This window comes from Pleurodeles waltl, chromosome 9 (genome assembly GCF_031143425.1).
Source record: "Pleurodeles waltl isolate 20211129_DDA chromosome 9, aPleWal1.hap1.20221129, whole genome shotgun sequence".
Lineage (NCBI taxonomy): Eukaryota > Metazoa > Chordata > Amphibia > Caudata > Salamandridae > Pleurodeles > Pleurodeles waltl.
Genome location: NC_090448.1, coordinates 1,004,134,299 through 1,004,156,619, shown reverse-complemented (window position 1 = coordinate 1,004,156,619; position 22,321 = coordinate 1,004,134,299). Strand labels below are relative to the sequence as shown.

The 22,321-nt window shown below is 44.4% G+C and overlaps 1 protein-coding gene across 1 annotated transcript in view; it reads right to left on the bottom strand.

Moving 5' to 3' along the window:
* PLCB2 (phospholipase C beta 2) overlaps nt 1-22,321 on the bottom strand; it is a 453,229-nt gene that overhangs the window by 154,111 nt on the left and 276,797 nt on the right. The window contains exon 8 of the mRNA XM_069208592.1: nt 21,964-22,064. Within this exon, the coding sequence (XP_069064693.1) occupies nt 21,964-22,064 (101 nt within the window). The remainder of the gene's footprint in view (nt 1-21,963; nt 22,065-22,321) is intronic.

Here is a 22,321-nt window from a genome sequence, read left to right as displayed (position 1 = left end):
CCTGTCATTCACATGCTAGTATGGGCACCCTGGAATTCAGAGATGTGCAAATAACCACTGCTTCTCAACACCTTATCTTGTGCCCATTTTGGTAATACAAAGATTTTCTTGATACCTATTTTTCACTCTTTATATTTCAGGAAATTAATTGCTGTAAACCCGGAATAGAATGAGAACCCATTGCAAGGTGCAGCTCATTTATTGGCTCTGGGTACCTAGGTATCTTGATGAACCTACAAGCCCTATATATCCTCACAACCAGAAGAGTCCAGCAGACGTAACAGTATATTGCTTTAAAAAATCTAACATCGCAGGAAAAAGTTACAGAGTAAAACGTGGAGAAAAATGGCTGTTTTTCTCACCTCAATTTCAATATTTTTTTTTTCCAGCTGTTATTTTCTGTAGAAAACCATTGTAGGATCTACACAAATTACCCCTTGCGGAATTCAGTATTTTGTCTACTTTTCAGAAATGTTTAGCTTTCTGGGATCCAGCATTGGTTTCACACCCATTTCTGTCACTAACTGGAAGGAGAATGAAAGCACAAAAAATAGTAAAAACGGGGTATGGCCCAGTAAAATGCCAAAATTGTGTTGAAAAATGGGGTTTTATGATTCAAGTCTGTCTGTTCCCGAAAGCAGGGAGGATGGTGATTTTAGCACCACAAACCCTTTGTTAACCCCATTTTCAGGGGAAAAACCACAAGCCTCCTTCTGCAGCCTTTTTTTCCTATTTAAAAAAAAAACAAAATTTTAGCAGTATTTTAGCTAATTTCTTGGTCTCCTTCATGGAAACCCACAAAGTCTGGGTACCGCTAGAATCCCTAGGATGTCGGAAAAAAAGGACGCAAATTTGGCGTGGGTAGCTTATTTGGACAAAAAGTTATGAGGGCCTATGCACGAACTGCCCTAAACAGCCAAAAAAAGGCTTGGCACCTGAGGGGGAAAAGGCCTGGCAGCGCGAAGGGGTTAATATTTAATTATTTATTGACATATGGATCACTCGGCAACAAGTGGTGATCCGCACACCTTTGAGATTAATCGGTGACCAGCACACCATTGATATTAATTAATTGCTGACAATAAATGAGGCAGATTTGTTTTTTCTACACACATAAATATATGTATATATATATATTTCTATCTCTCTCTCTCACTATCTCTCTCTCTATATATATGTATATATATATATATATATATATATATATATATACGTATATATATATATATATATATATATATATATATTAGATATTTGCTAGTCTTCGTTTCAGTGAACAGCACACTTTAGTCCTTTTGAACAGCGGAGAAGTAGGTTGTTAGCCCAAAGTACTAGTGTTACTGACAATTCAAATATTCAGACATTATGTCAGGCACTCATATGTCTGAACCTCCTCATTTGCCATGGAAAACATGGAAGCAGATATTTGATTCATACCTACTTGCTATTGGGGGAGAAAATGTTTTGGCAGTTCGCAAACAAGCTGTATTATTACAAAATGTACGAATACAAGGGAGAAATGTGTATGAGAGTTTAGAGGAAATCATCATTAGTCATGGGAAGTGTGAACCAGACAATGTTTTTGACATGTCTGTAATGATGTTGGAGAAACATTTTGATGCACTGATTAATGTGGTACTGGAAAGGTACACATTTTTCACAAGAGTGCATGGGAAACAGGTGAAAATTGGCACGTATGTTGCAGCCTTGAAAACATTGGCTCGTACGTGCAAACTTTCACAACTGATTCTCTTGTCAGAGACCAGATTGTCAGGTGCACGAACAATGTAAAAGTACAAAAAACATTACTAGCAAAAAATCCCACTTTGATAGAGACAATAGCTATGGGTTATTCAGTGATGAAAATGTATTTGATGAGCTTGAAACAAATGGGAAAGTGTGTGTAGCAACAAGGGGTGATAACCTTTTAGGATGAAGCCAAAGGGACATGGAGATAATATTAAATCCAAATTCCAAACAGAAAGTCTTAAAAATGGCGAATGAAAGATTCTCAGATGGGATAGTTTGTAGGTTGCCTATAGTTATGGCGATGATTTAGGGTCATTAAAGAATGTTGAACATAGAAGTGTGTCTAAATTAAGGAAAAGTCCTCATATGATGTTAGCACCACTTGAACAAGAATAAAAAAAAATAAAAGAAAGAAGAGTAATTGAAGAAATTCAGCGCTCAGAGTTGTTGGCTCCCATAGTTCTAGCACCAAAGGATGGGGGTAAACAGATGTGTATGTTTGTTGACTTGAGAGGATTAAATAAGCACATCTGGGTTGATCGTCAACCGTTACCGAATATTTCAGAAACTCTGGCTTTAATCAAAGATGCTAAGTTATTTTAAGAGATTCAACAGCACAAATTTTGGTTTTGCAAAAGACCCACTTGGCAAAAAATGAGTGTATGGAGTTATTTAGGACACAGAGGTGGGTCCAAACGTGTATCTGTATTGAGCATAACTTTCATACAAAAGGTGTGGTTATTCTTTTTAAACAACAACAAAAAGCTAACATAGTAGTATTGGATGTAAGATCAGACCCAGCAGGGCGCTGGGTTATAGTTAGAGCACAGGTGGGTGGGAGAAATATTGTTTTGGTTGGGTACTACGGCCCTAATTGTGATGATATAGAACTACTTAATCGGTTGTTTTCCCAGCTTGATTTTAATGTTGTGTTAGACAATAAACTGGATAGGACGGACAGCTGCAAGTCTTTATGAACTCCAAAATCTCAGAAATATTTGGGGAGGATGAGAAGGGAACTGGGCTTGTGCGACATATGGAGACAGAGAGTTGAGAACAAAAGGGTTTTTCTTTTTTTTAACAAGAAATATAAGCATGCCTTCCGTATAAATTATTTCTTGCTAGATATACGGTTGAGAGAGGGGGTGGAGGATGTAGTATACCTGCCATCTCATCTATCCGATCATGCAGTGGTGTTGTTGGATATTGTTCTGTCTCAGAGGACAACTAGTAATAAATGGACATTAGACTGCTCATTAATATTAGATGATGAGGATGTATTTCAATTACGTAAGGAAACAGTTTTTTTTTAGTATCAACGTAGGGTCTGCTTCACCATCAGTTGTGTGGGACACCTTTAAGGCAGTTATAAGAGGGAGGATTATGAGTATTTCGAGTTACAAACGTAAGTTGTTTAGGAATGAAATAAAATCTCTGGAACAGGAAATGTTAAGGAAAAGGGACAAGCTGGTGGGGATGGGGGAAACGGGCGAGATAGAGGCTTTGAGGAAAAAAATAGATGAATTGAGACAACAGTTGGAAAATGTATTACAAGGGAGAATTATAAAAAAGATGGGAGGCAAGTAAACTGGCGCACTTCGAGTATGGTGAAAACGCAGGGAAGTTACTAGCTTGGAAGAGCATATTAGATCAAGTAAGAAATTACATTACGGAAATTGAAGTAGATCAGTTAGGGGAGAGAGTGACAAATAGTAAGGATATCGAGTTCGTCTTCCAGAATTTTTTTGCTAAACTTTATACAGAAGAGTTAGAGGTGGGAGAGGATATGGTTGATGGTTGGTTGGGTCCTGCTATACTTCCTGGTATTTCACTACAGGAGCAGGAATTACTTAATGGTACAATAACAGCAGACGAAATAAGGAGGGTTTTGATTGAGAGTAAGGGTGGGAAGGCCCCAGGGTCGGATGGTATCCCAGTGGAATTATATAAGGCATTAGGGAACGCTATTATTCCAGCTTTAACTGAATTATTTGGCGAGATTTTTGAAAATGGAATTGGTATTCCAAGTTCGTGGAATGAGGTGATTATTACACTAATTTTGAAACCATATAAAAACAAAATGTGCATCATATAGGCCTATATCGTTGTTGAACAGTGATTATAAATTATTTGCTAAAATATTAGCTGATAGGCTGAATAGTGTAGTAAATAATTTGATACACCCTGATCAGAAAGGGTTTTCTAGGGGAAGATATTTGCATGAGTTGACTTTCAATTTGATTGGAGCTATAAATTTGGTCACTTCCCTTGAGACACCCCTGGCGATTATTATTATCGATGCGATGAAAGATTTTGATCAGGTGAATTGGAGTTATTTAAAATCGATTCTAAGACGGGTTAATTTGGGGGACAAGTTGTGTGGGATTATTGATCAGATTTATAGGGCCCCTTCGGCTAAAGTTTTGGTTAATGGGAACCTTACAGGATCTATTGCAATTTCAAGAGGCACTAGACAGGGATGTCCACTGTCTCCTGTATTGTATAATTTGTATATTGAGCCATTAGCTAGGAAGATCAGGCAGAGTTTGTCAATCTCTCCTTTTAGCTGTAAAGGTTGGGAAAAAAAGTAGCTCTATATGCGGATGATCTCCTTGTGTACACTGATAATTTATCAACAGCTCTCCCCGCAGTTCTAAAATTGGCTGATGGATTTGGTAGTATATCAGGGTATAGGGTGAATGTTGAAAAAACAGATACTATGCCTTGGAATATGGAGGAAGGCTCAATATATTGTAAGAAGGAAGTAAGGTATCTACGTATATTGGTGACTCATGATCATAAGCAGCTAGTAGAAAAGAATCAACAAAAATTGTTAGCAGAATGTAAAGGTATAATGCAAAGATGGGCACACCTTCCATTGACAATTGTCAATTTGGTTAAAATGTCCATCCTCAGCTATTCTTCTTCTTATGCATAAAGGATATTTGGATAAGATGCAACAGGTTATAAACAATTTCATATGGCGGTCAAAGGGGCCAAGAATATCTTGGAAAAAATTGCGTAGAAGGAGGGAAAAGGGCGGCCTGGCATTACCAGATTTGAGGTATTATTCTTGGTCTTTTTTACTTAAGAATTCAAAGATGTTATTTTTTTTGTCCAGACACTACAGCAACGGGTCTTATGTTTAAGGCCATGGTTTCAACTATTAAGGGGGCTTCAAGACACTTTTTGTTTAAATTTGGAGACCCTAAGTTTTTCAAAAAGGTTAAGTTGAAAACATTGCAGGGTCTTGCGAAGTGTTGGTATCAGTTAAGATCAGCAGCAAAGGCAACCTATTATAGTTATAATGCGCCCATTTGGGACTCTCCGGGCACACCAGATTGTTTTAAAGATGTTATGGCTTTACCAATTAAAAAGGCGGGGATGTAAGTTTGGGGAGATCTCTTTCATGAGGGTATTTTGCTTTCATGGGAAGAGTTGACGAAGGAAACTAGAGGATCCATGTCAAGACTGAAGTTTTTGCAGAGAAAGGAATGGTCACAGAGGGCTAAAGGGGGTGTAGGTGTTGTAACGCTTTGGAAGACTCTCTACCGTTATTCTCCCCAGCTTCAAGAAAGGTTCCGGCTTGGTATTGGGAAATTTTAGAAGGATTAGATGCAGATTTTAAATTGCCTATAGATCTTTGGGGTGGTTTTATTCCTAAGGAGAGGGTTCATGGGTTGTGGAAGAAGTCTTTGGCACTTTTGTTTGAGGTAGTAAAACCAGCCTCATTAAGGAAGAATCACCTTTACACTATACATAGAGCCTATATTTTGCCGGATAAGATGTCTAAAATTAAAAAAGGAGAGTGGTTAAATGTTTAAAATGCGGTCTTGAAGGGGCAACAGATGTTCATATGTTCTGGCAATGCCCGGACATTTGTTTATTTTGGGAGAAAGTATGTAGGACGGCCTCAAGCATATTAGGTTGGGATATTATAGCATCTCTCCCTTTGATAATATTTGGGCAACCACAGGAACAGGAATTATGGAGCAGAAGGGGAAGTAATGAAAGGCTTAAACTTTTGTTTTATGTGATTCTGTTGGGCAGAAGAGAAATATGTAAGAAATGGATGTCTGTTTCACCTCCGACACACTCGGAGTGGCTTAGTGCTGTGTTTCATACTTCGGAACTGGACTTGAATTTACGAAATACTAGGAGGACAAGGGTGAACTTTTGGGCCTCTTTACTAGATTGGAGAGAATCTATTTGAAGTTTGTTTGAATGGGTGGGTAGTAAGTATTTAGTAGGTATTTAATGACAATTTTTCTTTCGGTTGTCCAATGATTATACACCTCTCTCTAGGATCTCCTGTCCGACAGTGGTCTCTCCCCCTTCGGCGGAAGATTGTATGAGAGTTAAATGGAGTCCCCTGGCACGGACCATTCTCTTGTTGAGAGGGTGAGAACGGTGTTTTGGAAGAGAGTTGGTTCAGGGGCCATGGTGAATGAGGACGAAAAAAAAAGATGCTAAGTTATCCAATGTGATGGGTTTGTCCTCTGCTTACCACCAGGATATGCTCCATCCTGATTCTATGCCATGAACATCATTTGTAACCCCTTTGGGAGCATTTCGATTAATCCAGATGCCTTTTGGACTGGTTTGTGCAGGGGCATGCTTTCAGAGGGTCATGAAGAAAGTGTTAGAAGAGATGGACAAAGTTTTGTTTTACCAGGAGTATATTTTGGTCTATGGACGAAACCAATGTGAACAAGATGAAATATTGTTGGAGGTGTTGGAGCGATTACAGAATGCAGGCTTGGTGATAAAAAAGGAAAAGTGTAAGTTCAGAGTATCCACTGTGACTTATCTGGGGCACACTATCTCAGGCGAAGGTATAAGCCCAAAAATATATTGGCAAACAGTATTGTGGAAGGTCCCAAACTGGAAAACAAAGATCAAGTATGAGCATTTCTTGGTTTGGCAGAATTTTGTTCGAAATGTATCCAAAAGTTTGCTAGTGTTTCTCAACCATTGAGGTTGCTGCAAAAAAAGTGTTCCCAGTTTAACTGCACTGAAGAATGTCTTTCAACAGTATTAAATGCAGCATTTGATAATTACCAACGTTGGGACATTTTGATGCTCACAGGAAAACAATTTTATTGGCCGATGCCAGTCTGAAAGGTTTGGGTGCAGTTTTAGCCCAAATGGTGAATGGTGAAATTAAGGTGAAAGCTTTTGCTTCTGGCTCATTAAAAGGTGCTGAAGAGCGTTTTTCAGTTATTGAATGAGAGGCCTTAGCTGTATTTTGGGCAATTATCCACTTTCAGTTTCTTTTATGGGGAATACCATTTGTGGTCAGATCCAATCATCGACCACTTACTCGTATGTTCTTTTGTATGGAGATAGAGAATGTATTCCGTAGGATCAGGACGTGGTCAGATGGATTGACCAGTTATAATTTTACAGTTGAGTATATACCTGGAGCAGGGAATGCAATAGCAGAGTGTCTCTCTAGACTGCAGGTCAACCAGAGTGTAGATGTGTGTGAAGAAGTAGCTGTAGATTGGGTATGTGAATCAGCCCTGGAGGAAAGTGAGTGGGATAATGCTATTTCAAACAACTTAGAATTATCTACATTAAAGGAACTCATTGTAAATGGTTGGCCAAACAAGAAAGTTATACCAACTAACATGGAAGGATTTCTTTGTGTAAAAGATGAACTTAGCATTAGTGATAGGAAAGTATTAAGGGGGGAACAGGTGGTACCCCCTGATGTTGTGAGACAGAAGTTAATTAACTTGGCTCATGAAGGACATTTTTAGAGCAATTTGACCAAGGCTCATTTGCGTGAACGATACTGGTGGCCAAAAATGGATCAAGAAGTTGAAGTGGTGGTAAAGGATTGTTGGCATTGTGCGAATTATGACAAAACAAAGAAAACTCACACAGTTCCTCTGTCACTTGTTGAGGTTCCAGTGGAGCCATGGACTAAGCCAGGTCTAGATATAGCAGGGCCATTTGATCTTCTAGCCAATGATGAACAATATGTTATGCTGCTGGGAGACTATACATGTAAGTGGATGGTCATGAAGTATGTGGCTACGGTAAACACGAAAATGGTAATCTAATTTTCAAAAGAAGAATTTTCTAGGGAGGGTGCTCTCAAAAATCTTATAACTGATAATGAGGCACAGTTTGTATCCCAGAAAATGAAATATTTTCTTAAAGTATTGTTGTTAGACTTTTCATCCTTGGCGTGGTCTCCCTTAACTTTTTGCCTCTGTTCCCCAGGTTGTTGATGTGTGCTGGACTCTCATTTTGCTATTTGTTTTATTCTGGGCACTTTACCACTGCTAACCAGTGCTAAAGTGCAAGTGCTCCTTTACAATATGTGTATGTGATTGGTTTATCCATGATTGGCATATTTGATTTACTAGTAAGTCCCTATTAAAGTGCACTAGAGGTACCAGGGCTTGTAAATCAAATGCTACTAGTGGGCCTGCAGCACTGGTTGTGCCACCCACATAAGTAGCTCTGTAATCATGACTCAGACCTGCCATTGCAGTGTCTGTATGTACAGTTTTACCTGTAAATTAGACTTGGCAACTGTACCCACTTGCCAGGCCTAAACCTTCCCTTTTCTTACATGTCAGACACCCCTAAGGTCGGCCCTAGGTAGCCCCAAGGGCAGGGTGCAGTGTATGGTTAAGGTAGGACATATAGTAATGTGTTTTATATGTCCTGACAGTGAAATATTGCTAAATTAGTTTTTCACTGGTGCAAGGCCTGTCCCTCTCATGGGTTAACATGGGGGCTACCTTTAAATCTGATTAAAGTGTAGATTCCCCTTGGGAGCGGATGGACAGGTGGAGTTTGGGGTCTCTGAGCTCACAATTTAAAAATACATCTTTTAGTAAAGTTGATTTAAAAATTTGCGCTTAAAAATGCCACTTTTAGAAAAAGAGCATTTTCTTGATTATACCATTTCTGTGACTCTGCCTGTTTGCGATTCCCTGTCTGGGTCAGTTTGACAGTTGGGCTGGTTGCCCCTCACACTAGACAGTGACACAAAGGGAGCTGGGGTGTAGCCTGCATATCCTGATGAGCCATCTGTGCTAGGAGGGAGGGGAGGAGTGGTCACTCGCACCTGAAAGGGCAGTGCCTGCCCTCACACAATGCAGTCTCCAACCCCCTGGTGAGTGTCTGGGTCCTGGCCTGGGCACGGCAGGATTTCACATTCCAAAGAGACTTTACTTTGAAGTAGGCCTACTTCAAAGGAGAAACTGGGTATAAGAAGGCACCCAAAACCACAGACTTTAGAACACTTCTGGAAACAAGAAGGAACCTCTGCCTGGAGAAGAGCTGAGGAGAAGTGCTGCCCTGCCTGTGACTGTGCTTTGTGGAGCTATCCTGCAGTTGCTGCTTCTGCCACAGTAAGAGGGCAAAGACAGGACTTTGTGTGCATTCCATCTTGTGAAGAAATCTCCAAGGGCTTGATTTAGAGCTTGCCTCCTGTTGTTTGAAGTCTCAGGGACAGCAAAGACTTCTCTCTGCCAGCACCTGGAGTCTCTGGAGAGACTCCTGCTCTGACAAGTGGTGCCCTATCCAGTTCCTGGGCCCTTGAAAGGAAAGCTGGTGGAAATCCAAGGAAATCGACCTCAGACGTCTCCGGACCGACGCCGCTGCTGAATCCGGGGACGCCGCCTGCACCCGACGCCGTGACCTTTGCTGGAACGCGACGCTTTTCGCAGGCCCGACGCCGCTGCAGCCCCGCTGAGGTCTGCGACTCCGTGGAAGTCGCTGCACCACGTCGTGACCGACACCGCTCGAAGTGCGCGAATTCAACATTTCGCACAGACGCCGCGATCCCCGACTTCGCGCATCGGCTTGTTTTCACTCTTCACCAAAGGTACTGTTCTTTGGGGTCTACGCGACTCCGTGTCCAGCGCCGCTGGTGTCGGTTTGTTGGGAACGACTCCGTCATGACGCCGTGTTAACATCTCATCGAAGCATTTTTGTTTCTAAGCGCTATTTTTTAGTTTAATCTTTAAAAATTCATAACTTGACTTGTGTATGTTGGATTTTTGTCGTTTTGGTCTTGTGTTGTTTAGATAAATATTTCCTATTTTTCTAACCCTGTGTTGTGTCATTTTGTAGTGTTTGCATTAAGTTACTGTGTGTGTTGGTACAAATACTTTACACCTAGCACTCTGAAGTTAAGCCTACTGCTCTGCTAAGCTACCAAGGGGGTAAGCAGGGGTTAGCTGAGGGTGATTCTCTTTTACCCTGACTATCAACCAAAGACCCCATTTCTAACATTGGTGATCAGCGGTTGTTTTTGGACTTGTATTTGTACTTGACATACAGTGATTAAGTGTAAACTATTGTTTGAGTTCAGACCACTACATGGCCACATACTACTTGTTTGGTGATCAGCGGTTGGGATTTGGACTTGTATTTGTACTTGACATACAGTGATTAAGTCTACACTACTGTTTGAGTTCAGGCCACTACGTGACCACATACTATTTGTTTGGTGATCTTTTGATTTTTTCTCTTTGGGACTGTTTTTGTTCTACTTCCATTTTTTTTTCGCTGATTCCTTGATTTACTTTCTTTGGAACTTCATTTGGGAACTTGTTTTTCTGCCTTGGAACTTTGCACTTGTTTTCGAATCTTCATCATGTCCCATGCTGGAGATGCATCAGTTGGAGCTGACTTTGACCTTGAGAAATTGGAGAGTTATACCAAAGCTCAGTTGAAGCAGTTCTGTAAAAGTTTTGACAGTCCCATTAAGAGCTCATCCAGGAAGGAGGAGCTACAAAAGGCGCTGAGGGCCTGGGTGACAGCCAAGAGCACTGAAGGGCACACAGAGGAGAGGATGAGGAGGATGAGGAAGAGTGTTCAGTACACAATGGTATTGTGGGTGGGCCTGTTATGTCCAGGGAGAAGGTCTCCAGGGCAGGTAGCAGTGTCTCATCCAAGGATCTGACACCTGAGGAGTTACAGGACAGACAGGCAGAAAGGGAGTACCAATTGGAGCAGAGGAGTCTAGCCCTTGAGGAGAGGAAGTTAGCGATGGCTCATGAGCTTAGCTTGAAAGAGATGGATCATAGAAGCCAGTCCAGTAGAGATGGTGGCAGCAACCCTACAGTGCAGCCTGAGAGGAGGGTGCACATTCCTAAAGACCTTGTGAAAGATTACAAGAGGGAGGATGACATATACTTGTGGTTCAAGGGGTATGAGTCTGCTCTCCACATGAATCTGGTCCCTGAAGCTCACTGGGGGGCGGGTCTGTGGAGCACTTTGAGGTAGAGGGGAGGGATACACTGACAGCCTTAGGGGATGCTCAGAATTTCACCTACTCTAACATGAAGGATGCCTTGCTTACAAGGTATGGTCTTACCCCTGAGCAGTACAAGGATAAGTTTAGGTCCTACAAGAAGAAGGAATCCCAAACATGGTTGGAATGTGTTGATTTTTATTGCAGGTCACTGGATGGTTGGGTGAAGGGCAGTAAGGTAACTACGTATGAGGGGCTTTACAATCTGATTGCTTGGGAGCACTTGTACAGTTTATGTTTTCCAGAGCTGTGCCAACACCTGATTGACAGCAAGCTGACTGACCCCAGGAAGCTTGCGCAGGAAGCGGACCGCTGGGAGAGCACCAGGGTCCAAAAGAGGTATGGGGGAGACCACGCCAAGGGTGGGCAGGGTCCCTCTCAGAAGAAAGGGGGGGGTAAGGGCAAACAGGGGGAGTTCTCTAAAGGGCCCCAAACTGATTCCCAGGGTAAGGATTCCCAACCCCCCAGCGAAAAGAAGCCATGGTTCTCCAAAGGGAAGCCAGTGGCAGGTGGTCCCCCACGTAAGTGTTATGCATGTGACCAGGTGGGTCATGTGAGGGGGGACCCCAAATGCCCCAAAAGTACACCAGCACCCACTGGTGCGCAATCCCAGGGTTTGGCCAGTGTAGCGTTTGGGGAGGAGTTTGAGGTGGGTGGGAACCAGCTGAGATGACCCTTGTCTCACTAGGGGACAGTGAGATGGTCCAGATAACCCTAGTGCCTGAAAACACTAAGAAGTACAGGCAGTGGGTGACCATTAATGGACAGAGGGTGGAGGCTCTGAGAGACACAGGAGCCAGTGTGACTACGGTGAGGAGTCAGCTGGTGTCTGAAGAGCAGATTGATCCCCGGGTACTTCACCAAGTAGTTGCAGTGGACAACTCAGAGCGCCTGTGCAGAGTGGCGCAGGTTCCCTTTAAATGGGGGGGTCTCAGGTTCCTTGAAGGTAGCTGTGAGTCCAACCATGCCTGTTGATTGTTTGCTAGGCAATGACCTGGAGGATTCTCCTTGGAAGGAGGTGGAACACAGGTCTCACTTGGAGATGTTGGGTCTGCCTGGGTGGGTATGCGTATCCATCCGGTCAATGGCAGCCCGTCAGAGTAATATGAGCCCCTGGAGCCTGAAACAGTGGCCCAGGGGACCGCCAAGAAGAAGAAAGGCAGGGGGCGTGGGAAACCAGCCCCAGAAGTTCCCACGGTTCGGGAGGAGGCGGAGCCTGAGGGTGACGCCCTGGAGCCTCCAGGGGGACAGGGGAACAGGTGGCTGAACCGGGGGAGGTCCCTGAGCTGTCGCAGTCGCAGCAGGAAGGCCAGTGTTTTCATTAAGTTACTGTGTGTGTTGGTACAAATACACCTAGCACTCTGAAGTTAAGCCTACTGCTCTGCCAAGCTACCAAGGGGGTAAGCAGGGGTTAGCTGAGGGTGATTCTCTTTTACCCTGACTAGATTGAGGGTCCTTGCTTGAACAAGGGGTAACCTGACTGTCAACCAAATACCCCATTTCTAACAATTGTCAATAACTCATTTCAAGACAGCCCTCTATTTACCTCAAGCCTATAGTTTAGCAGAGAGTATGAATAATATAATAAAGAATTGTGCACAGCGTGCGCTCTTGAATAAGACATCCCTGAAAGAAATGTTGAGAGAAACCTGGTGGACAGTGACTGGTGGGCAGTGACTGTGTCGCTCCTAATAGTGTAACATCTATGTCTCCATTTGTTTCACTTAAGGGCAGGAAACCACATTGTAAACTCAATTCCGTGTGGCTAAAAAGAATTGGGGAACAAAATATGGACTTTCCAAATGATAAGCTTGTTCTGCCTAGAAGGGAACATAAAAAAATATAAAACTCACTATGATGCTATGAATTGTGCACATGAATCACAGTTTCAGGTCGGTGACAGAGTTTTAGCGAAAAGACCTAACATAATAAGAAAGGGGCTGTGGCAGTGGGTGTAGCGACAAGAAGGACTAAGGTACTCAATTGGAAGGGTGAGTAAACGTGGATTTATTATAGCAAATTTTAACTTTGAAATGTCCACTGTTATGAGGGCGGTTGGTTGGTAATTCTCCGTTGTCCTCTGTTCCCTCAGGGTTCCTGATGTTTCAAGAGGATGTTCCCCGATGGTGTTCCAGGTGGACCGGGCAAACAAGAGGAACGAAAAGGTCGGTAAGTCTAGGGTTGTTATACTGGCGTGTGTTTCGTGAAAAGAGAAAAGAGGGAGAGAGAGAGAGAGAGAGAGAGAGAGAGAGAGAGAGAGAAGAGAGAGAGAGAGAGAGAGAGTAGTAGTAAATAAGGGTCCCCTTCCCCACAGATAGAATCTCGTGATGATAATAGGCTCAGGAATCCAGTGAAGGCACCTCTGTGAGTGTTCAGTTATTTATTAAATGTTCTCGATTTCTGTGCTCTTTGTGGGTATTTAAGTGCCCTTCTCAAACCCTTCCCTCTCTCCCTTCTGGTTCCCTTCCTCCACCCCCTCCTCTCCTCCCCACGCCTCCTGCAGCTCCCTCCCTCCCTACCATGAAACGTAGGCTGTCCTTTAAACATGACCGTACCTGGCTGAGCCACGTCCCTCCGGGGATGTGGCGGCGCTCGAGCTCCTCGGGACCTCCCTGTGCCGTAATGGTATCTCCTGGACCGGTGTTCGTGGGTTCTTCCTCCCTTTTCCGTGTGCTGGATGTCTCCTCTCTTCCACCGCTCTCCGCGTCTCCTTCCTCGGCGTCTCTGTTTGTAAACGAGCGCGCCGCACGTAGTCCGTCCTCGGTTTCTATAACGTCGGGAACCCGGATGTCCGGGTTCCCAATCATGGAGATCGTTGTTCAGTCCTCGAGTCCCTCATGTATTTTGTCGGGAATCCGGCCATCCGGATTCCCGATATTCTCGTAGTCATGTCTGCCGGGGTCGGGGAAGCGGCGTTCCGCTCCCTGTTTAATGTGTGAGGTAGCAGGGGATTCCAACACCCGGCTACACACCCCATCCCAAGATCGGGACTGATATAGTTCCGATGGTTCAGGGAACCTGGACAAATAGTCCACAGTACATTGGAGATTGCCCGGAATGTAACGAACCTGAAAAGAAAAGGGTTGGAGTTCCATAAACCACCTGAGGATGGGGGAATTGGTGTTTTTATTGGAAGCCAACCAAGTTAGGGGAGTATGGTCAGTGTATAAAATGAAAGGGTGTCCCAAGAGATAGTATTGTAGGTTCTCAATGGCCCATTTGATAGCGAGACATTCCCGCTCGATTAGCGGATAATGACATTCTCTGGGTAAAAGTTTCCTACTAATGAACACGATGGGGTGATTATGGCCATCTTCGTCGGTCTGGGATAGTACCGCCCCTAACCCCACGTCAGAGGCATCAGTATGAAGATGAAAGGTCTTGGCAAAATCAGGGCATCGTAGGAAAGGTTCCGTAGTAAGACAGGATTTTAGGTGTTGAAAACTAGAGTGTTGGTCTGCTGTTAGGGTTGGTATTTTGGACGGTAGGTTTTTTTTAAGGAGGTCTGTAAGGGGGGCTGCTAAGGTGGAATATCTGGGTATAAATCGTCGGTAATAACCTATCAATCCTAAAATGGAGCGGAGTTCTTTCTTTGTTGTGGGGACAGGAACTTGTTGGATAGCCTCTATTTTACTTTTCTGAGGTCGGAGTTGTCCCTTCCCTATAAAGTACCCTAAATATGCGATGTGACCATATGCCAGATGGCATATTTTTGGATAAGCCGTGAGACCGGCTGTGTGCAAAACATGGAAAATGTTATTGAGATGGTCAAGATGATCTTCCCAGGTTTCGCTGAAGACCACTATATCATCTAGATAGGCGGCAGCATACTTTTGGAAAGGTCATAAGAGATGGTCCATTAGCCTTTGAAAAGTAGCCATAGCTCCGTGGAGGCCAAACGGGAGTACTGTAAATTGACAGAGCCCCGATGGAGTGGAGAAAGCGTTTTTTTTTTATCTGCGGGAACCAGGGGTATTTGCCAGTATCCTTTTGTTAAATCAAGTGTTGACATGTACTGGGCTTTTCCTAATCGTTCGAGTAGATCGTCAACTCTGGGAATAGGATAGGTATCAAATAGGGAAATGTCATTTAAATGGCGAAAGTCAATACAGAAACAGATAGAACCATCCGGTTTCGGGACCAGCACGACGGGGGAACACCAAGGGCTGATAGATGGTTCTATTACTTTCATTTGTAACATGGCCTGTACTTCTTGTTCGATTAAATGTCTGCGGGCCTCGGGAATACGATGGGGTCGAAGTCGTATTACTTGACCCTCTGGGGTTCTAATATGATGTTGTATCAGATGTGTTTTACCGAGTTTTCCCGAAAAAAACCTGTTATGTAGCTTTAACAGGCTCTCTAATTGTTGTAGCTGTTGTTCTGTGATGTCTGGATTAATTTGGAGTTGTTCCATGGTTATCTCTGGATTGATGGGTCACAGTTCAATGTCTAATGGTTTCCCTGGTGTTATCAAAAACCCTGTAGCTGTACAAGTTAGGGAGACAGTGGGCTCTTCCCATTTTTTTAATAAGTTGATATGGTAAATTTGTACTCTTTTTGGAGTCCTGGATAGTTCCACGAGGTAAGTAACAGGGGAGACTGATTTTAATACGGTATATGGGCCTTGCCACTTGGCTAATAGTTTATTATCGGAGCAGGGGCGTAATATAAGAACTTTATCATTGGGTTGTAGGTATCTTGTTTTTGTACCTCGGTCATAGTATCTTTTTTGTGTATTTTAGGCTTTTTCCATATGACTACGTACGTCTTCCCACATTGTCTATAGTTGGTTTTTAAGTTCGTGTACATAGTCTAATAGGGGTTTCTCACTTTCTCCCTCTTCTTCCCACATCTCAGCCGCCATATCTAGGAGGCTACGGGGTTGTCGTCCAAAGACGAGTTCGAAGGGACTATGCCCGGTAGAGGCTTGTTCATGCGATCTTATGGCGTAAAGAACCAAGGGAAGCTTTCGGTCCCAATCTCGCCCTGATTCTGAGACAGTTTTTCTCAATAGTGTTTTTATGGTGCGGTTGTATCTTTCAACCAAACCATCCGTTTGTGGATGATATACTGAGGTTTTAATTTGTTTGACCCGTAAAGTCTTACAAATATCGGCCATTAAGGAAGACATGAAAGGCGTACCTTGATCCGTCAGGATTTCATTAGGAAACCCGACCCTGGCAAAGAAGGCAATCATGGCTTGGGCTACATTTTTAGTTATCATGCTAGTGAGAGGTATAGCCTTGGGATACCTAGTGGCATAGTCAACGAGAACTAAAATATAAGTGTATCCTTTTGTGGATGGGAGAAGGGGGCCTACTAAGTCCATTCCAATTCTAGAAAATGGGACGTCAATTATAGGTAATGGTTGTAGGGGTGCTTTCCTTTGGGGTCCTGGGTCTACGAGTTGACTTCGGGGACATTGGGCACAATACCGCCGGAGGTGGGCATACACACCTGGCCAATAAAACCTTCGTAACAAGTATTCCTCCGTTTTTTCCCTCCCATAATGCCCCCCTCCTGGTTGGTTGTGAGCCAGGAAGAGCACTTGTGTACGGTAGGGTTCGGGTACCACTAATTGTCGTTTCACCCCATCGTCCCGTTTGATGACTCGGTAAAGGAGGTTTTTTTGTATAAGGAAATACGGACCCACCTCGTTGGTGCTTTCTGTTTTAGCCGTTTTCCAAGCGTTATGGAGAGACAGGTCCTCCCGTTGACTGGCTCGGAAGGAAGGGGAGGGAGGTGGAATAGTGGCCATAACCTTCTCTGAGTTCTTTTCCTTCTCTGTGGTCCAATAGAGTTGTTTTGCGTGTCTCTTCTCCCGTCTGGTGGGCTTATGTCGGTGAGGTTTACTCTCTATATGGGAGTCAGAAAAGGGGGGCCTCAGCCCACCAGGATTCTGACATGATTCTGGATATAATCGGTCCCTAGGATACATTCTTCGACCAAGCGGTCCATGACACCCATATGTAACAGGTCTTGGTTTCCTTCCCACTCTATCAGCACGGAGGTTAGGGGGTAGTTTCTTTTATACCTATGGATGCAACATATAGAGACCCACTGTGGTGTCTGTTGTCCTGACAGGTTTATTATGTTGGCTCTTTTGACGGATTGGCTACATCCCGAATCGATCAAGGCTACAATAGATTTTCCATTCACTTTTATTTCCTGTCTGTATCATGAGTCACCCCCTCCTGTACATAGGACTCTTCCCCTCGTAATCCCAATCTCCATTGGCTCTGGTTTGTCCCCCTTTCGAGAGCATACCCGGGCTATGTGACCCCACTTGCCACAACTGTAGCATTGTGGTTGTTGCATAGGTGGGTTTTCCCTTACTTTGGGTAGTCCTATGTCCTCTGTGGTTTTCCGGGGAAAAGATTGAGCAGGGATGGGTGACAATCTGGTTGTTGTTTTAGGTATTCCGCTCCTAAATTCCGTCGACCTATGGTAGGCACAGGCCAAATCTACCGCCATAGTTGTATCTACGTTGGGGTGTTGACGTATCCAACTATGGGTGTGGGAAGGGAGGGATTCTAAATATTGTTCCAAAATTACAGCTTTGATAACGTCTTCCCTTTCGGTTCCTAAAGGGCCGAGCCACTTAAGTCCTAGATCCTTTACTTTATAATATAGTGTTCTGGGATCTTCAGTAGGGCCCCATTTTATTTTCCGAAACCGCAGGCGGTAGTACTCTGCGTCGTGGCCTACCCTCTCCAGGATACTCTTTTTGATGTCTTTATAGGGGGTTGTACCATCCGGATTTGCAGCTTGATAGGCGGTTTGAAGTATGCCTGTTAATAATGGGGCTACGTATTGACCCCAGCGTTCTTCAGGCCATTGGGCGGAGGAAGCTACTCTTTCAAAGTTTGTAAAAAAGGCGTTGGGGTCCTCCCCGTCCTGATATTTCTGGAGGACCGAGCTAGGCACATTAGGATGAACCTTGCTAGCTGCAATAGTGTCTCTAAGTTTTTGGAGGGCCGTTTCGTGTACTAACTGGTTGTTTGCCATGATGGTGGCCTGGCTCTTTAACGCACTCTGGAGGGCCTCTCTGTCTTCTTTAGCTTCTCTTTGTTGGGCCTCCCATACTAACTGGAGATGACGTTGACCTTCCGCTAACTGCTGAATCATATCTTCCAAGGTGGGTTTTCCTTCCATTTTTTCCTTTTGATCTGTCCTCTATCGCTCAATAAAATCCTACTTCTTACACCACTGAGGCAGTGGGTGTAGTGACAAGAAGGACTAAGGTACTCAATTGGAAGGGTGAGTAAATGTAGATTTATTATAGCAAGTTTTAACTTTGAAATGTCCACTGTTATGAGGGCGGTTGGTTGGTAATTCTCCGTTGTCCTCTGTTCCCTCAGGGTTCCTGATGTCTCGAGAGGATATTCCCCGACGGTGTTCCAAGTGGACCGGGAAAACAAGAGGAACGAAAAGGTCGGTAAGTCTAGGGTTGTTATACTGGCGTGTGTTTCGTGAAAAGAGAAAAGAGGGAGAGAGAGAGAGAGAGAGAGAGAGAGAGAGTAGTAAATAAGGGTCCCCTTCCCCACAGATAGAATCTCGCGATGATAACAGGCTCAGGAATCCAGTGAAGGGACCTCTGTGAGTGTTCAGTTATTTATTAAATGTTCTCGATTTCTGTGCTCTCTGTGGGTATATAAGTGCCCTTCTCAAACCCTTCCCTCTCTCCCTTCTGGTTCCCTTCCTCCACCCCCTCCTCTCCTCCCCTCGCCTCCTGCAGCTCCCTCCCTCCCTACCATGAAACGTAGGCTGTCCTTTAAACAGGATCGTACCTGGCTGAGCCACGTCCCTCCGGGGACGTGGCGGCACTCGAGCTCCTCGGGACCTCCCTGTCCCGTAATGGTATCTCCTGGACTGGCGTTCGTGGGTTCTTCCTCCCTTTTCCGTGTGCTGGACGTCTCCTCTCTTCCACCGCTCTCCGCGTCTCCTTCCTCGGCGTCTCTGTTTGTAAACGCGCGCGCCGCGCGTAGTCCGTCCTCGGTTTCTATAAAGTCGGGAACCCGGATATCCAGGTTCCCAATCATGGAGATCGTTGTTCCGTCCTCAAGTCCCTCAGGTATTTTGTTGGGAATCCGACCATCCGGATTCCCAATATTCTCGTAGTCATGTCTGCCGGGGTCGGGGAAGCGGCGTTCTGCTCCCTGTTTAATGTGTGAGGTAGCCGGGGATTCCTACACCCGGCTACAGGGGCGTTAAAATTTTTGCGATAACTTCTCTTAAAAGGACTGTCCCAATTTTAGACTCAGGAAATGTCTGGTATATATCTAGATTATCAAAACTAAGTGAGATTGGTTCCGGAACTTTGCTGAAACAGAGCCATAGGGTTGAGGATTTGAATGATGATAAAGAGCTTTTGTTAAGAAGAGAGAGATATAAAGCTACTTGGCACAAGACATACATATGGGGAAAGTTACAAACTACAGGCTTAATTAAGTCATGAATGGAAGCTTTTTATTAAATAAGGGAACCTTCTAATGTTGCACATAAAGTGAATGTATGTATATGTATATAATATGTTTCATTTTCTTTTTGTACACATCTGATTTCCATCATGTGATTTGTTTCATTAGAAGCTTATTTTTTAATACTGATTTTTTAACTGTTGTATTCTGATATGATATTATAAGAGAGGGAGATGTGTTGTGGTTTGCACTAGATCACTTGACTGGAATGCGGTGACAATCACTTTGAGGTCACAGCATTCCAGGCAGTGTCAAGCTTCTGGGGGAGATTTGAATGCGGTCAGTTACGATCGGTTTGCTGCCTGAGGAGGATGGATAAACATGCTACAAACCTAATAAAGGCTTATGAACAACCTTTGAAGTGAAAAGCGATTTATTAACAATGAACAAGGAGGGATTTTTGGCCTGGGTGTCCATCTCAAAATAGGCCTCCATTTTAGACACTTGTAAATTTGCGTCTGTGTAGGTCTACAGTATTATATTTATTTTAAATGCAGTTAAATCACCACTGAGAGCTCAAATTTAATAACATGATATTAAATGCATTTAAACATTTTTGGCACAAAAACTTCTATACAGTATTTCGCCATGTAGAGAGCTTTGGACGTGACCTTAAACCTCCCCATATCCTTCCAAAGCCCACAACACACAGCTTTTGGCCTTGTGAAGCACAGTCTGGGCACAGGGCACGAGTCTGTGCTACACATGGTTTTGGAATTGTTCTAGATATTTTAAGTAAGAATGTGTAAACATTGAAGGAAAATATATGTGAATGCAGTAAGAGCAAACATATGCATCAAGGATCCACTTAATCCTTGCAGTGTATTAAACCCTAAAAACATCACCTGGAAGCCACATTTATTGCTCCGTTTCCAACTGATCAAGATCATTTTGGGGCCTTTGGTGGTTTAGCAGAATTCTGATTAAAATGTGTTAGGAATTATGTGGACAAAGCAAAATAATTCACACATTTAAAAATTCTGAAACAAAGGGCCTGATTATGAAAATGTCTTCGGGCAGGGAGGTTGCTGCCATGATGGCTACCTCCCAGCCAGGCCCATTAAGAGTTTCCCGCTAGGTCAGCGGGTGGAAACCTGACTTTCCACCCGCTGGCCTAGTGGGAAACAGCCTACAGCAATGTCTCCGGCTCGTAATCGAGCCAGCGGCAATGCTGAAGGATGCAGGGTGCTCCAGCATCCTTGCAATGTTCACTGTCTGCTTTGCTGGCCAGTGGGACCCCTGCACTGCCCATGCCATGTGCATGGGCAGTGCAGGGCCCCCCTGGGGTCTCCGTCACCCATTCTCCGTCAGCCTTTTCAAGGCTGGTGAAGAAAGAGGCTGAAATCCCCAGGGCAGCGCTGCCCTGGCGATAAGGACCACCGCAACTGCCAGACCGCCAGGATCTCTGATCCTGGCGGTGCTGGCGGTGCTGGCGGTGCTGGCGGTCCCACCGCTGCGTGACCACCAGTGTTAAAATTTAGCGCTCGGACCGCCACACTAGTCTATATCTGGACCTGATGGGCAGATGTGTAGTTTACATAGCACAAGAGGTACTCATTTCACAGAATCATAGACAAATATCTCCCATAAGTTGGGAAGCGAAACAAGAATGCATGCATGAGTTGCAGACATGTACACAATTCACAATAGATGTATGACCTTCCATGAAAACACTGGTCTAGTCCTTTCCTTCCTTGACTGTCTGTAAAGATTTCAGGAATGGCACAAACCAAAATGCAGTCACACAGAATCTGTCTTTGTGCATTACACTTAGGCCCTCATTCTGACCCTGGCGGTGTCTCACCGCCAGGGCAGAGAGCTGGCGGTGCTTCCGTGGCATTCTGACCGCGGCGGTACAGCCGCGGTCAGAAACGGGAAACCGGCGGTGTCCCGCCGGTTTCCCGCTGCCCTGGGGAATCCTCTACCATGGGGATTCCGACCCCCTTACCGCCATCCTGTTCCTGGCGGTGTTCGCCGCCAGGAACCGGATGGCGGTAACGGGTGACGTGGGGCCCCTGGCATGGGCACTGCAGGGGCCCCCTAACAGGGCCCCACTATGATTTTCAGTGTCTGCCAAGCAGATACTGAAAATCGCAACGGGTGCAACTGCACCCGTCGCACCCCTTCCACTCTGCCGGCTCCATTCGGAGCCGGCATCCTCATGGAAGGGGGTTTCCCGCTGGGCTGGCGGGCGGCCTTCTGGCGGTCGCCCGCCAGCCCAGCGGGAAACTCAGAATAACTGCGGCGGTCTTTTGACCGTGCAGCGGTATTCTGACGGCGGTACTTTGGCGGGCGGCCTCCGCCGCCCGCCAAAGTCAGAATGAGGGCCTTAGTGATCCCACCTTTTGCTCCACCTCATTATTGCAGTGCTGTTCACAATCTGGTCTCTATGAGTTCTCATCACACAGAAAGAACATGGAGGTCTGAATTTCAAAGAACACTTACTGTGATGTGAATATCTCATCAATTTCAGGCCGTGGACACAGGTTCATTAGGAAGGTTTTATATACAGATTCTGGAAAATCCTCAGGATTGATGGCTTCATTCTGAAAATACAACACCAGGATTTTAAACACAAAACCATGCTAGAGATCTTTAGAAGGAAAACCACATTTTTTGTTTACCCTTAGTGATCTGATAAACCAGGATGTTATCAGATCATGTAATTAGATTACAGCTGACTATGTCTGCTGTCCTCTTAAGATGAACTGCTGATAATACTGTATCGTGTAAGTGTATGAATTGTGCTAGCGCTTTCTTCTTTTAGGCTCCTGTTAGAAATGGGGTCTTTGTTTGGCAGTCA